This window comes from Pieris rapae, chromosome 7, assembly GCF_905147795.1.
Source record: "Pieris rapae chromosome 7, ilPieRapa1.1, whole genome shotgun sequence".
Classification (NCBI taxonomy): Eukaryota; Metazoa; Arthropoda; class Insecta; order Lepidoptera; family Pieridae; genus Pieris; species Pieris rapae.
The window spans coordinates 5,772,219-5,786,735 of record NC_059515.1 but is presented as its reverse complement, the minus strand read 5'-3'; the positions used below and the strand labels follow the sequence as shown (position 1 = coordinate 5,786,735).

The 14,517-nt window shown below is 31.0% G+C and overlaps 3 protein-coding genes and 1 long non-coding RNA gene across 4 annotated transcripts in view; 2 read left to right on the top strand and 2 right to left on the bottom strand.

Annotated features, from left to right (window-relative positions):
- LOC110993527 (structural maintenance of chromosomes protein 4) overlaps positions 1–4,032 on the bottom strand; it is a 32,066-nt gene extending 28,034 nt beyond the window's left edge. The window contains exons 1-2 of the mRNA XM_045628814.1: positions 3,619–4,032; positions 3,274–3,465 (exon numbers count right to left, since the gene is read on the bottom strand). Of these exons, the coding sequence (XP_045484770.1) occupies positions 3,274–3,465; positions 3,619–3,894 (468 nt within the window). The 5' untranslated portion in view covers positions 3,895–4,032. The remainder of the gene's footprint in view (positions 1–3,273; positions 3,466–3,618) is intronic.
- On the top strand, positions 975–1,840 carry LOC123689328. The gene is made up of 2 exons (XR_006750328.1): positions 975–1,183; positions 1,465–1,840. It is a non-coding gene; the product is annotated as an uncharacterized LOC123689328 (long non-coding RNA).
- A 912-nt stretch (positions 4,033–4,944) lies between the features above and the next one.
- LOC110993557 (pre-mRNA-splicing factor 38) lies at positions 4,945–6,449 on the top strand. Its single transcript, XM_022259861.2, has 2 exons — positions 4,945–5,632; positions 6,202–6,449. Exons 1-2 carry the CDS (start codon positions 4,971–4,973, stop codon positions 6,404–6,406), a joined length of 867 nt encoding a protein of 288 aa, XP_022115553.1. The 5' UTR covers positions 4,945–4,970; the 3' UTR covers positions 6,407–6,449.
- Positions 6,450–6,710: 261 nt separating this feature from the next.
- Positions 6,711–10,839, bottom strand: LOC110993601 (protein SAND). Its single transcript, XM_022259932.2, has 6 exons — positions 10,443–10,839; positions 10,048–10,205; positions 9,497–9,697; positions 8,640–9,059; positions 7,944–8,418; positions 6,711–7,686 (listed from the first exon to the last, which is right to left on the bottom strand). The coding sequence occupies exons 1-6, from the start codon at positions 10,710–10,712 to the stop codon at positions 7,546–7,548; spliced, it is 1,665 nt and encodes a 554-aa protein (XP_022115624.2). The 5' UTR covers positions 10,713–10,839; the 3' UTR covers positions 6,711–7,545.
- Positions 10,840–14,517: the final 3,678 nt, after the last annotated feature.

The window sequence follows — 14,517 nt, the reverse complement described above, 5'->3', positions numbered from 1 at the left end:
GTACGAACAAACAAGTCCACACATAAAACTATAAATCTGATGTAGCCGGCTTTCAATGCCCAAGTTCAGGGTTCAGTGACTAACACGAATCAAATCTCCTTTGATTTTCTGTACGATTAATTAATTTTATTTCTCATAATTCTTTACAATTTCTTCAGCGTCATTTGGAGTATATTAATAAAAGCAACAATCTTTGCCACAAACAATACAAAAATATACAATTATTATAAAGTTGACACTCAAGGCACATACGGCGTTTTGATTGAGTTGTAAGAACGTATTAAAAACTATTATTTTTTATATTATATTGAAAGAATTATTAAAAACTTTTTAATTTTTATATTTACTTAATTAAGAATTATTTACATTTACTTACGAAAAATCAACACAGCTCCCGCTTTTATATAATATTACAACGATTTGTGTGTGTCAAACGCAATTCGTCGTTGATCCATAAAACACAAACTTACTGTACTAGCGCCCAAACCCAATAATTAATGCACAATCTCAGATGGTTTTCAGACCGTGACAGTCGATCGCTCTCCTATCTCCATCTCAATAACCAAACCCTACGTAGACAATGCATTTTTGGCGACGGACAGATTGCAAATTAATTATTTTAAAAACTGGTGTAAGATAAAATCTTAAGTTACGATATTGGCACGGTTGAACTGTCATTTTCATGCAAAGGTACTTGCTTGTGTACATTAAATTGTTTCTTATATTGCATTAAATCAAATAATCGACACGTAAAATGTAAATATAAAGGACGTGGTCGTATATAGATACTAGCATATAAGACTAATATCAAATGTTTATAGCTATGATCCTTATTCTACAAGCTAGGGTACACAAACACATATTACTATCGCGCTTTTAAAAATTATGACAATGGGTATACAAACTGGAATATTTAAAAAATAAGGTTAAACCTTAATGTTTTTAACATCCATTTTTAAATTTAAATAGCACCAATGTCGTATTAAGTATATAATTACCTGTTATTACTACTTCAATAGGGTCTCATGACAAATCGATTCTATCAATTCGCACATGTTTCAATCACACGCTTAGTAATTTAACATTAACGTATATTGTGTCGATTATATAAAAACCCAGTTAATAAACGTAAAAATATTATATGCATATAGAACAGGAAATATGAAAGTCATAATTTTGTGTGGTAAGTTACTTTTGTTTTATAATAATTTTCAATTAATATAGGATAAGTTTTTAGGAATTGTTATGATCAAGAATACAAATACTACAACTATTTTTGTTTTCTAAGTTAGATCACAAAGTAGCCAGCAGTTTACTTTGTGGTATTAACAGAACTCACGACCTTGGACACCCTATACCCTGTTAGAAGGCACAAGTGCATTGCTTTAATCGGACGATATTTCATAAAGCCAATATCAGTTCAAAAATACTTCGATCATTATTTTTTAACACAATTGATTTCAGTGGCAATTTCATCTCTGGTTTTATCAAGCGCAAATAGAAATAACTATGGATTTTTATGTTCCTGCGCACCGGGGCCACTGCTATGCGCAAGTGACTTTCAAACCTACGCCGGCGCTTGTAACATGAGATGCGCGTCCATTAATAAGGGAATAGAACTGTACATTTTACACTACGGCAGTTGTGAAGTCTACTACAATAATTTAATTTCGAAAAAATATCCTCAAGTACAACCTTTCTCTACGCCAGGCGTAAAACCATGATTGTAAAATAAAGTATCACCAAATTATTAAAGACAATAAAATGACTACGTTTGTGTTATATTCGGTCGTATTTTATTCAAAAACTTTATTGTAAAAATATATAATTATAAAATCTGTTGATGTATTTTCTTAAAAAACCCAAGCAAGCATATTCAGAGGGTGATTACTTCATTAAAAGACTGTTTATACCTAAACTTAAAAATACTATAGAATTCCATACATTTCTGTAATATTGTAACATAATCCCGGCTAAGGATTAATGTTATTTAAGAAATATTTTAATGTACGAAAGGCATATATACTCGTCACAAGACAGTTTGCCGTGATGCTTATCTGAGTTTTCTTGAAAAATCTTCCCAACTGCATCATACAAATATTGATTTGAGCCACATGTTGCATTGGTGTGATAATTTTGGATTGCTTTTGAATCATTCGAAATAAATCTCGACTTAACGGTGATACTTTCGTGCTTCCCATTTAAAATTGCATGTATAATAAAATATATTTTGTTTAATCCCAAATTGTATTTCTTCATTGAAAATAATACCTTTATAGTACACATGCAATTCAAGTGTAATATAAATATTTCATTATAAATTCATCATGGTTAATGGCGTCACACAATTTTATTAATATATTTAATATGGTTCATTGGAAATGGATGTAAAATAAAGTATAAAGTAAAATCTAATCTTCATTGTATAACAGTTGTGAAGTCACATCCACACACATTTGTATAAAATGAAGACTATTTTAGTATTTGGTAAGTTTACAATGTTAACAACAATTATCTCACTAAAAGGCAGACTCATGTTTGATGCATTGCAATTTTAATGTATTAATTATACATTTTAAATTTACAAAAAATTGTACTGAAAATAAATGACAAAGAAATTGTTATGATTGATTGACTGTTGAGGGAGAAATATTATTTATTTTCAAGTTGAAATTTAACGAAGTGTTGAATATTTAAGACATCAATACAAAATTGAGTCAGCCCAACCTCATCAGGTCCATACAAAAATATATGTAATTTTTAGGTAAATTATTATTTTTTAGTTACTTAATTATCTTAATTATTTGTTTCAGTAAGTGTATTTTTAATAGGAGTGGCAACAAAGCCATATGAATTGGATCCTAGACAATGTCCGTGCCATACAGAACCAGATATATGTGGGAGTGACTTTAAAACTTATGCAGGATTATGCAACATGTATTGTAGAGCTGCTATTGAAAATAAACAAATAAACATCTTATATAATGGACCATGTGAAGAGTTGTTTGAACATCTCTATAATCCATTCAAAATTTATCCATTTTTTTATGATCTGATTAAAAATATATATAGTCAGTAGCAACTAAAACTTTAGAACTTCTATTTCGCATAAGAAATAGTGTAATTGAAGCTGTGTATATACATATCTTTAGTTTATGTTACTATATTTTAACTAGTAAAGTAATAAATAGAATACTGATAATTATGTATGTTATGTTTAAATAATATAATAATTATTATGTAAATTAAGATAATTTAAATTTTTTTACTTACCCTATCAATGATCTGGCAAAAATGGACAGATACTGTAGCACTATTAACATTCGGAAATTTGCTTGATGAATGTAGCAGTACTGATATCTTCTTAGATCTTATCTTGCTGGCTCGATAACCAAACACAAAAAGCATTGAATCTATAACGTTGCTTTTTCCACTTCCATTTGGTCCTATGATAGCTGTGAAACTCTGTAAATTATACATTAGTAATTTTAAGAAGGAACTAAAAACTTTCATTAAACATGATGCTTGAAATCTAGGACTAGGTCTTAGTAAGACAATGAGAAGTATAATTCATTAAAATTCTTTAGGTCTTTTAAAGCTTTCTGATAATCGTATTACCTTGTGAAAAGGGCCAAGTTTTTGCACACCCGCATAACTTTTAAAGTTTTCGTTTAAAATGTGCGTTATGATAAGCCTTGGGCCGGTAGTATCAAAAGTAAGAGCAGGTCTGGGAGCCGGGGGTATGTAGATATCACCTATACGCACACCCCCTTCCTCATCATCAGATATATGATCTATTTCGTCATCGTTGTTACGGTTTTCTCTGTTTTCACGAGACGGAGCCTCATCTACATCCATAGGTTCGTCAACAGCTTTTTTCTTTGATATTTGCATTTCAGAATACTAACATACGATGCTGAAAAAAATACAGAATCATTTAATCTTTTCAGAATTCAGATTGCCGAATATATATTTAATCAAACTTAAGCCAATGCAACGGCTGAATCTGAAGTTTAAAATTTTTTACTATATTAACAATGGTGACAATCAATAATCTGCGCCTAAATTGACAATGTCATACATGTTATCCATCAAAGAGTCTATAATGATTTCGATTATCCATCGACCATCATACGTCAGTTCGATTACTCAAAATAAATTGTCTTTGCTTGTGGCGGCGTCCATGCGTAGGGTTGTCTCTCTCCCTAAAATATGGTGAGGGGGACGATGGCTGGCCAGTGGCCACGCGTCCTACTCCTGAACTGGTGCTACTCGTGGTGACTGGTCGTACTTGAATTCGTGTATGCGGTGATTGCAGTTCCTTGCTTTTAAACGTTGTGTAAAAGAAAAAAACTTGGCGATTAAAGAGTGGCGTTCTACGCCTTTGATTTGAGAACTGGCAGCAAGTGTAAAATTAGGAGCATTCAATGTATATTTCTTTTTTGACGTTCATAAGTATACATTATGTTATTTTCGAATTTGAATTAAATAATTAATAGGCTTAGAATGTCTTGTAGAAATTACTATATAACAAATGAGAATATTTAATATTCTTTGTATGAAGAAAAAATTTAATTTTTTAACTTTCAAAAAGTTATTGCATAAAGTTTAATTGATAATTGTTTGTTACTTTTCATTAAATCCTAGTATGATTGATTGGTTACTTAGAGGGTAGAAATCCCATACTTTATGAAACATTAATATAGAAACAATTATTATACAGTAATTTCAAACAAAAGTGAGTAGGTAAAAAATAAAAATTGTTGTCCAGTTCCCATACATTTCATTTCACTCAGGATATTTCTACCGGATTTTTGGGAGTTTGTGCTTTGCTAATATACTGGTAAATTAATAATTATTGTAAATGAAACATAGTGCCAATGGACTTTGTATCCGGCTAATACATAAATTAAAAAAAAAACAAGAAATGAAATATAATTGATAGATTAAGTAATTGTCAGTTGTCAAAAATGGCGAATCGAACAGTGAAAGACGCTAAATCAATTCGAGGGACAAATCCTCAATATTTAATTGAAAAGATTATTAGATCTCGAATTTACGATTCTAAATATTGGAAAGAAGAATGTTTTGCATTAACAGCCGAATTACTAGTGGACAAAGCCATGGAGTTACGATATGTCGGCGGGGTTCACGGGGGTTTTATTTATCCCACTCCTTTTTTGTGTTTAGTACTAAAAATGTTACAAATTCAGCCAGAGAAAGATATTGTCGTTGAATTTATAAAAAACGAAGAATTTAAGTACGTCCGTGCATTGGGTGCTTTTTACATGAGACTCACAGGTTCCTCGGTAGACTGCTACAAGTATCTTGAACCTTTGTATAATGATAATAGGAAATTACGGCGGCAAAATCGCCAAGGACAGTATGAAATAGTCCACATGGATGAATTTATTGACGAGTTATTACGTGAAGAACGCTTGTGTGATGTTATTTTACCTAGAATACAAAAAAGACATGTCTTAGAAGAAAATAATGAGTTAGATCCCAAGGTTTCAGCATTAGATGACGATTTAGATGAGGAAATGCCTTCAGATGAAGATATTGTAGAACCAGAAACCAAAGAGAACAGAAGAGAGAGTGAACGGAAGGACAGAGAGAGAAGAAGAGATAGGTAAGTTACATAGCCTAATACATCTTCTTAACTTAAGCAAAACCAAAGTTTGTGACAGTAACAGGGTCCGAGTGAAATTCAGTTTTATTATGCGGCCTTATTTTACAAATCTAGAGACTTGATCAGCATATATTTAATTAAATGTAAATTACATTAAATTTAGCATTAACCAACTCTACAATTACACACATACAGCTTATTGTTTTCTTGTGTGAAAGCTTGAGAATACTTTGTAGAAATTGTAATATATATAAGAAAAAAATATTTATCTTCTATTGCAAATTACTTATTTCATGATGAAACAAAGTCAAAATATTGCTGTAAGGCAACTTTAAAAAGACAGGAACCTGTTTAGCACTTTTAAAGATACAATAGATAGATAGAAAAAATATATCAAAACTAAGTTGAATATATACCAACCTGCAATTTCTTTTAATATATAAGTAAGTAATATGTATTGATTTCAAAATAGGTCCTGTTTGTTTAGTGCACAGAATAACTTCACCTGTTTGCAAGCTCTGAATGAAAGTATCTAGCAACCTTTATTTATTTGTATTTTTTTTTATTAGATCGCGCGACCGACCTAAAATAATAAATGACCGGCGCGAAAAAGATCGTAAAAGAGATCGTTCAAGAAGCAGAGATCGCGACCGAAGGCGTGAAAGAGAACGTGAACGTGAAAGGGAGAGAGAACGACCCAGAGAAAGAGAACGTGATAAAGATAGAAGAGATCGCCATGAACCTGAAAGGAGGAGAGACAGAGGCAGATATTAAAATTATCTTAGTTATTTAATGTGTAATAAAGTCTTACAAGTACCATTATTATTTTCATTATTTCTAAAGTAGGTGTCATCATTATAGTTTTGATTAAACCAAAAATGAATCAAAATAAATAAATTAAGCATATGCTATATTTAAGACCTGCATATTATATGTTTGAAATCGCATAAGTCAAAGCTTCAGTGCATAATAATATGACATCAGCCAGCTTTAAAAAAATACTAAAGGCTATAAATATACTAAAGATATTTTTCATGTAAGGACTATACAGTGCTACATAGGGGAATAAAACCAAGCATTAAAAAATACAATTTAATATCTATTTACATAATATTTTTTGATTTATTTTGCATTACAATATATACAGAAATCACAAAATTTCAAAAAAGATATCATTACAATACATAACCTTGATTGAGATGTATTTAAAGTAAAAATAAATAATTATAACTCAAAATATAAAGGCTGCCTTGTAAACAGTATTAATTGATTAAAAGCTTTCAATTGCTTGCAACCCCCACATGAGTTAACATCCTAGATAACCAAAGTCTAAATGAAATTCAAACAATAATTAAAATATGTAACATTTACAACAACTTTTGTACATATTTCCCTAAATACAAATTTCCTACTATATTCTATATGTAATATCACAAAATATAATTTTGCTTTTAGCTATAATGCTATGATCTCATTTCACATTTTTAAACAAGCCATGAATTAAATACTGGAGATCTGCAAAGCTGATGCAGCACACATCAGTTGTGATAAAAGTTTTGATTATTGTTTTTTTAATTTGTTTTATTTAGTGACTAACATCTCGTAAAATTAATAATGATATTTTTATCGGAGTATAAGAAGCTATTTTACATTATTATTTGTAAGTTCTTGTGCTCATGTTTTCAAAGAATTTTATCTGAATTAAAATCCTATTTATTAGGTATGTAATGGGAAGTAAGGGTTCAATATTTAATTTTACTAGAATACACCAATATTGATTTTGAACAATATGAAGCTCTTCAAGAGACTAACTAATCAAAATGACTAACAAACATTTTTAAGTTATAGCTTACTATAACTCTGGCAAGTCAGATTAACAGAGATACTGAGATTTCATAAAATTCTGGAAATGTCTAAAACGTAGGCGCGTTCATAATAAATATTCTTTTTTCTTCATTTTTGATCCATCTCAATAGCCTGTCCACAGCTCGAATAGCTAGATCTTTTTCCATAAGTGGATCAAATGTTACATACAGCTCGAAACCATTTGTTATCTGAAAATAATATTTTGTAATTTAATGTATTTCTTTTATTAACCAACCTTAACAAATTCTAATTTATATTTTATTTAAATAAACTGTCATAATCTTGTAAATTTTAATAAAAAATAATTTTTCAAAGTACTAATTATCTCCATATAAATATTTATCTTAGCTGGTTAAAATTTTAAATATAGACAAGGTTGAAAATAATAAAGATTGAGTTGATCTATAACTTTCTACACTTTGTTGAAGAACCACTAAGGACTCACCCAAGCCAAGATGGTGTCTTCAGAATTAGACCTGAAAATCAACTTTGCTGGTGATCGTGCACAATGTATCTTACTACAAAATTCCCTATAATTCCTCACATAATCCATGTCTGATAATTTCTCCACCTTTTTCTGAACAACATCACCCCCTTCTTTGTGTCTTTGTCTATAATCTTGTAGCCGATCCAAACTTATGGGGTCAGAGGTGAATAACTGAGCTGTAGATTTGCATTTATACATAAAGTGTCTTATTTCTGGAATCCCTATATGTTTAAGAGGGTTGGTGGTTGTGAGATCTTTATTCCTGTTCAGAGCATCATTGATCGCTGTAAGGCAGTTTGATCGTCTCAGTTTGTCTGATATAGTGTGCTTGGCTTGTGACAGTGGGTAAAAGGCATCACGTTGTACTGTAAGTAGTAATAGACAGGCTTGACAGTCTTCAGATATGTACGATACATGGCCATGAAGAAAGCCCCTGAAAAGTAGATTTATCTATGTTAGTCACCCTCCTTAATTTCAATATTGAAAAAAAATTGTTGCTCTATATTAGTGAAAAGGCTGTATGAAGTTGAACACTGTGTGATTTTAGCAGATTGAAATGATATAGAAGTCTTATTAAAAAAGAACTGTTGTTACTAATAAAAAATATTTTTGCTTGCTTCAGCCAAAAAGTTGTAATAAAAGTAAAAATCTTACGTTGCATCAAACTTTGGCAAACAAATTGGCGTCCAACTTTCAGCAGTTTTGAAGGACTCAGAACTCCGTACCAAATTGAACAGTAAATGTATATCTGATGGATGTAATGTATACTTTTTCATTCTAACTAATGTTATTAATTGATTTCCAGCTATAAGTATAGCAAATACTAAATCTCTTATTTTGTGGCATGTGGAAATTATAGCATTAGTGATATTTTCTCTAACTTTCTCTGGCAATGGTAAGCACCGGACAGCTCCAAGTAAAAATGCTGGGTCTTTCTCCATGAAAATGAGTAAATTGTCTATAAGACGCTCAGCACCGGACAGTAATCGCCGTAAATCGTAATTTCTACGCTGCTCGAATATTCGGTTTAATTGTGTTAGTGTCAATACTGAGACAATTTGGTTGAAGGCATACCTGAAATTAATAAATCATGAAGAAATTAAGATTTATGATAATACATTTCTGAGAAGATATTTTGGTAGACTGATTGCATGGTGTCTGTGATGTAAAATGCCGAACCTAAAACATAAATTAAAACTATCTTCATGCTGTTCCATGTATAAAGCAATTCATGGAACACCATTTAAATGTTTTTTGACACCCAGAAGCAATGAATGGCATATATAGTGACTCCCAAAAGCCACTCAGTTTTTGGATTACTTTATATACATTTTTCTAATGAGTATGGGACATTGCATTCTAATTGTGGTAGAAATTTGAAATACATGAACACCAACAAACATGTCATACTGTAATTTTCCAATAATTTGCAGAACATGTTAAAAATAGACAATTTTTCTGTAGATTAATTAATGTACTGATTATTTTATAGACAATTTATGTTCACTTACGTTAACTGTAAAACTAATTGAGTTTCACTCTCATTAGATTTTGACATGCCTACTAATATAAGTGGTCCTTTAACTAAAAACACCGCCTTGCAATCTTTCGTGATGATAGACCTTAAAATATCTCGATTTTGTTCTTCAACAACACTAACTAACGCTTGGATAACTCCACATAAGCCGGCTAGTTTATCTTCATTGCCATATCTGAAATTAACAGATACATAGTTGCTTTAACTATAAACTTAAATGTAACTTTATCACATGATTCTAACTATTAACAAATACCCCTAAATAGTAAAATTATTAATATTGGTTAAATCAGATAAGTAGGTTCACACTTATTTTGTGTGATATCTCTTAAAAATGACTATCTCAGAATTACAAATGGAGACTTAGCAATTAATTGATTTCTATCAGTTTATTCATGTAACAATCTGGAAAAATATTAATTATTTAATTGAGACTATATAATATTATAATTGAACATGTGAGGTTGATAACTTAATCATGCAGTGGCCGCTACTCTTATGTGCAAATTAAAGTTTATTGAAGACCTTGTATAAATGGGCTTTCCAGCAGAGCTAAGTATAAAAACATGTTTTTCTTTATTAACTAGCTCTGGTGATTTTAAATAGTCATCCACTTCACTTTCTGTCTCATCACCATTCTGTTCTTGTAAGTTTGAATTGCTCACTGAAGAGGATATGGCTTCCTGGAATTATCAAATTAACAAATAAATAAAAATAACTTAGAATCTTCTGTATTTATAATTATTTTTGTCTATTAATTGTTGTCTAAAGTGTGCAAACATTTTTAAAACCGCCCACTTAATAACATTGTAGTATATATTTTTCTATCTTTTTGTGATAGTTGTTTCAGGACTATTAAGTAAATTATAATATTTTAAACGCAAAATAAACGATATTGTTGCAGTATTCTTAAAACTTACATCTTTATTTTGCAAATTTTCACTAGAAGTAGTTTCTTTTAGTTCCTTTGAGCATTCACCGATTTCACTTTGAATCTCACTGATTGTACTGGATTTTTTTGTAACATCTGTAGATCTGCCCTCAAGACTTGTGTTCATCTCAGTAGCAAACTCCTCAAAAGAATCCGTAGGGTTCAAAATGCTGTCGTGAGATGCACCTGGTTCTAGGTCTTTTTCAGGATTATTATGACTACAGGAGTTTTGCACCTTATCTTTAGATGTGGACGCCATTACCACAAAATATTTTCAGTGAAATTACCAATCAATTTAATAAGGCTAAAATAAATCTTTGATTCCATTAATATGTTTCTATTTCCATTTACCAAATAAAAAGCATAAACATCAAAATCAAGTGAGAGACAACTTGTTCATGTGTAATAGCAGCCGTCATGATCAATAACAATGACACTGACAGTGACACCCTATTTGCTACTACTATCTACGTGAAAGGGATGATATTAATTAAATACATTTGAATTTTTCGCGCTTATTTCAAAACTCAGCCCATTTTGATAGTTAAGCTATTAAGTTAGGTTTTTATTTTCAGGTATATTTGCATAAAAAACAAAACGGCTTCTTGACTTCATCTGTAGTTTTTTTTATAAACTATAATAATTAATATAGTCTAAATACTTTAAAAAAATAATAAATTTATCAAATATGTAAAATCTAAAACTTTACAATAGTCTATTAATTAATAAAAATAGCAAGTGAGATGAACTAGAAACACTCTGTCGAGAGAATGGGTCACTATTGGATTTAGGATCATCGGCAATACGTCACAGAACCGACAGGATGGAAACTGAAGATAATTCCTTGTGCAACTTCTAGCCAATCGATATCTTCTCAACTAACAAGGAAACTGTCTTGGCTTAAAGGGGAGCAAAGACGCCGTTTTATTTGTTTGAACGATTAATAACAGTTAATAGAATATAATATATATTCTATTATTATAGTAGCTTAGTTATTATTATGCTAAGTCTGTAAATATGATATTTCTTGTTAATATAATCAGCGGCCGACCCTGTACAACGTAAATAATAATAATAAATATAATAAAGGGGTTTAATCACTAACAATATTAACGACGATAATAATATGTACCAACACTAAATCTCCACATGGTATAAATACTTTTAAAATAATCTTCTTCCTACTTGGATCACTTGGATTGCAAATTGGTGAAACTCGCAATAAGCTCTGTTGCGTAGTCTAAGATCGGGAACTTTTTAGCGACGAGACTTAGCATGAACTTTGACTTCCGAATAACAAAATTAAATACGTTTACTATGAAACTTACATTTAGCGCTAATAGTATAAGATCCCACTGCTCGATTTTGCAGTAATCTAGTTTTTTTTGATGAAATTCATTTTAAATACATGTTGAATATTAAAAAAGGTAACGACGTTTACACTTGCCAACCGTAATCGTTACGGTAAACAAAAAAATAATAATTACAGGTATTTGCGGCTTATTGTTTATAACCTACCGATAATGCATTATATAAATCCTCAACAGCGCTGCTGGAGTAAAGTACAGATTAAAACCTCGATGCAAAAGCAATCGAAAGAGGTATTCCGACAGATTCTGATCCCAGGACCCATCTGAGGAGTTTGACTTCACCAGGATTTCAAATTTTTCCGGTGGCTTCGCACCACGATGCCGGGGTCCACTAAACTGTGAACCTGTGTAGTGAGTGAGTGGTATTATAGCTTTATATATTTAGGAGAGACCTTAGTAAATTATTAATAAATTTTACATAATGCGGTAGATTATTGTAATCCTAATTCCCAAGTCGCCGACAAATAATTTCCTTCATTTTGATACTCTGATTATCCTTATCAACCTTAAGGCAGAGACGTACTTTGACGCTTGTAAATAAAATATAATAATTAGAAACATGACGGGACTTACAGTTGACCTACTATGACCGATGAAATTCAGACTTCAGTATAGATATAGTAGAATAATAGTTTAGTAAAAGTTTTCGAAGAAACTTTGATTCTAAATTTTCATTTACTACTGTTTTATTTTACTTCAAAGTTTGCGGTGTTTAGATACCTGGTACTTCCTTAACTCTTTACTTACAATTAAAACTTATATTAACTAATACAACGACAAGCTAATAAGTGAGAATCTAGAATTTGATACTCCAACTTTATTTCCGGAAATACAAAACAGTGATGAAAACTGATACGAGTTATGTAAAAAAAATTAAATAACTCCGTCCCTGTCGAGTTTCACGTCTAGCTCTACGTAGTATGCGTAAACGTCTCAAGTCCACCCCGATCTTATCCTTATCAAATATTATTTTACATTCAAGCTATCCGATCCTTTACCCTTCAGATCCTTTATAAAGATTTATTCATATATGAAATCAGCTTTTGTCTTTATATTTTAGACTATATTCCGAAAAGAAACAATGACACTATATATGATCGCCATATTTGAATTCTTCTTCGCCGTTAGCAAATGTAACTGCCGGATAATTTGCGATAATTTGTAAACAATGATCTGGTGGGAATAATTTTCCTCCACCAATTTCGGCCATGCCCTTCTTTTAAAACAGTGTATATTTTGAGGACTTGATCAGTCCATCTCGTTGGCGAACGATTACGTGGTCTTTTGCCTTTGGTGTAGCCAATCACTATGAGCATCTACTGGCGCTTACGCAAATGTGACAAAAGTACGAAAAAGTTTCCAGAAAAATCGAGTAACCGATATTACTTTTAACATCTCATTTATAATCGAAATCGGCGTTTTGGTACACTTTTGTACAATACACTTTACACTAACTTGTACAATATGAACCTTCAGTTTAATTACGAGTAAAATAACAGTGTGGTCCCTTGAACTAATAATTGACCGCCAGTTTTATTTTATTACTAGTGTGAACCAAAGACTAAATTATAATACTCCCTTGTATATTTATACAGGTTGTACCAAAATTAAACGTCAAGGTAATACCGGCTGATAGGGTAGGCAGTGGTTTACCATACAAAATTTATTTATTCAGAAGATTCATAGCACAATACAGAAATAGATGTACATATTTATATATAACACTGTGGGCCAATTACAAATCTTCACAAATAGTTTTTTTTTTATAACAAGAACGTAAACATTCCAAACATTTTTAGCATTTCATTCATCATGAAATCATTTTGTAAAAAAATCCACAATTTTATTTATATATTAATCCAATATTCTATAGCACGTATTTTAAAAGATATTGCCATTCTAAAAGTAAATATATTTTATACACTGTGTGATGTTATATTATTACATCCGACTGGAATTTCAAATGTACTATGCAATGTTACCAGTGACATAAAAAGGTTGCGGATTTAGTCCGAATTCCGAAGTGTAAATAAAATAGTAAAAAAGTTTTTATTCAATAAATATTCAGGGCTAGCAACTACCGGCCCTAACATCCGACTTTTGCTTTACGTTGATTTATGGGACAACCTGTTTTAGGATAATAATAATATAAATTATTCGTTAATTGAAGTTTAAGTAGGCAACAGTTTCTTTATGGGGCGTATAAAATCTCTATAGCATAAAGAGAGTCAATCAAAAACATCACTATCAAAGAGAAAAAGGATTTATGAATGCATATCACAAGAGGGCAGAGATCGTGCCCTCATCATGGCGAGTCTAAGAGTTGACTAGGAATATTTATCAATTATTATATCAACCGAAAATGGACTTAATTTTGAGATAAGACATAGATATTGTAGGTGATCAGCCTTCCCTGAAAATTCCTGGTTATCAATAACGATTGTCATAATGCAGTGTAAAAACGTATAAGTACATAAAACGTGTACTTTGTTAAGTTGTTCGGGTACTCTAGTATAGCTACAACTCTTAATTAAAAACAATTTGTGTTCACGGATACAAGTCAAGTTACTTATTTCCACACGAGTAGCATCCTATACCAAAGTGCGACCCATCTTCCAAGGAAACAACAACATCCTTCCGGCTGCTTGTCGTTGTCGTTTGTAGGTTAAGAAAATTGTATATACTGTATATTTG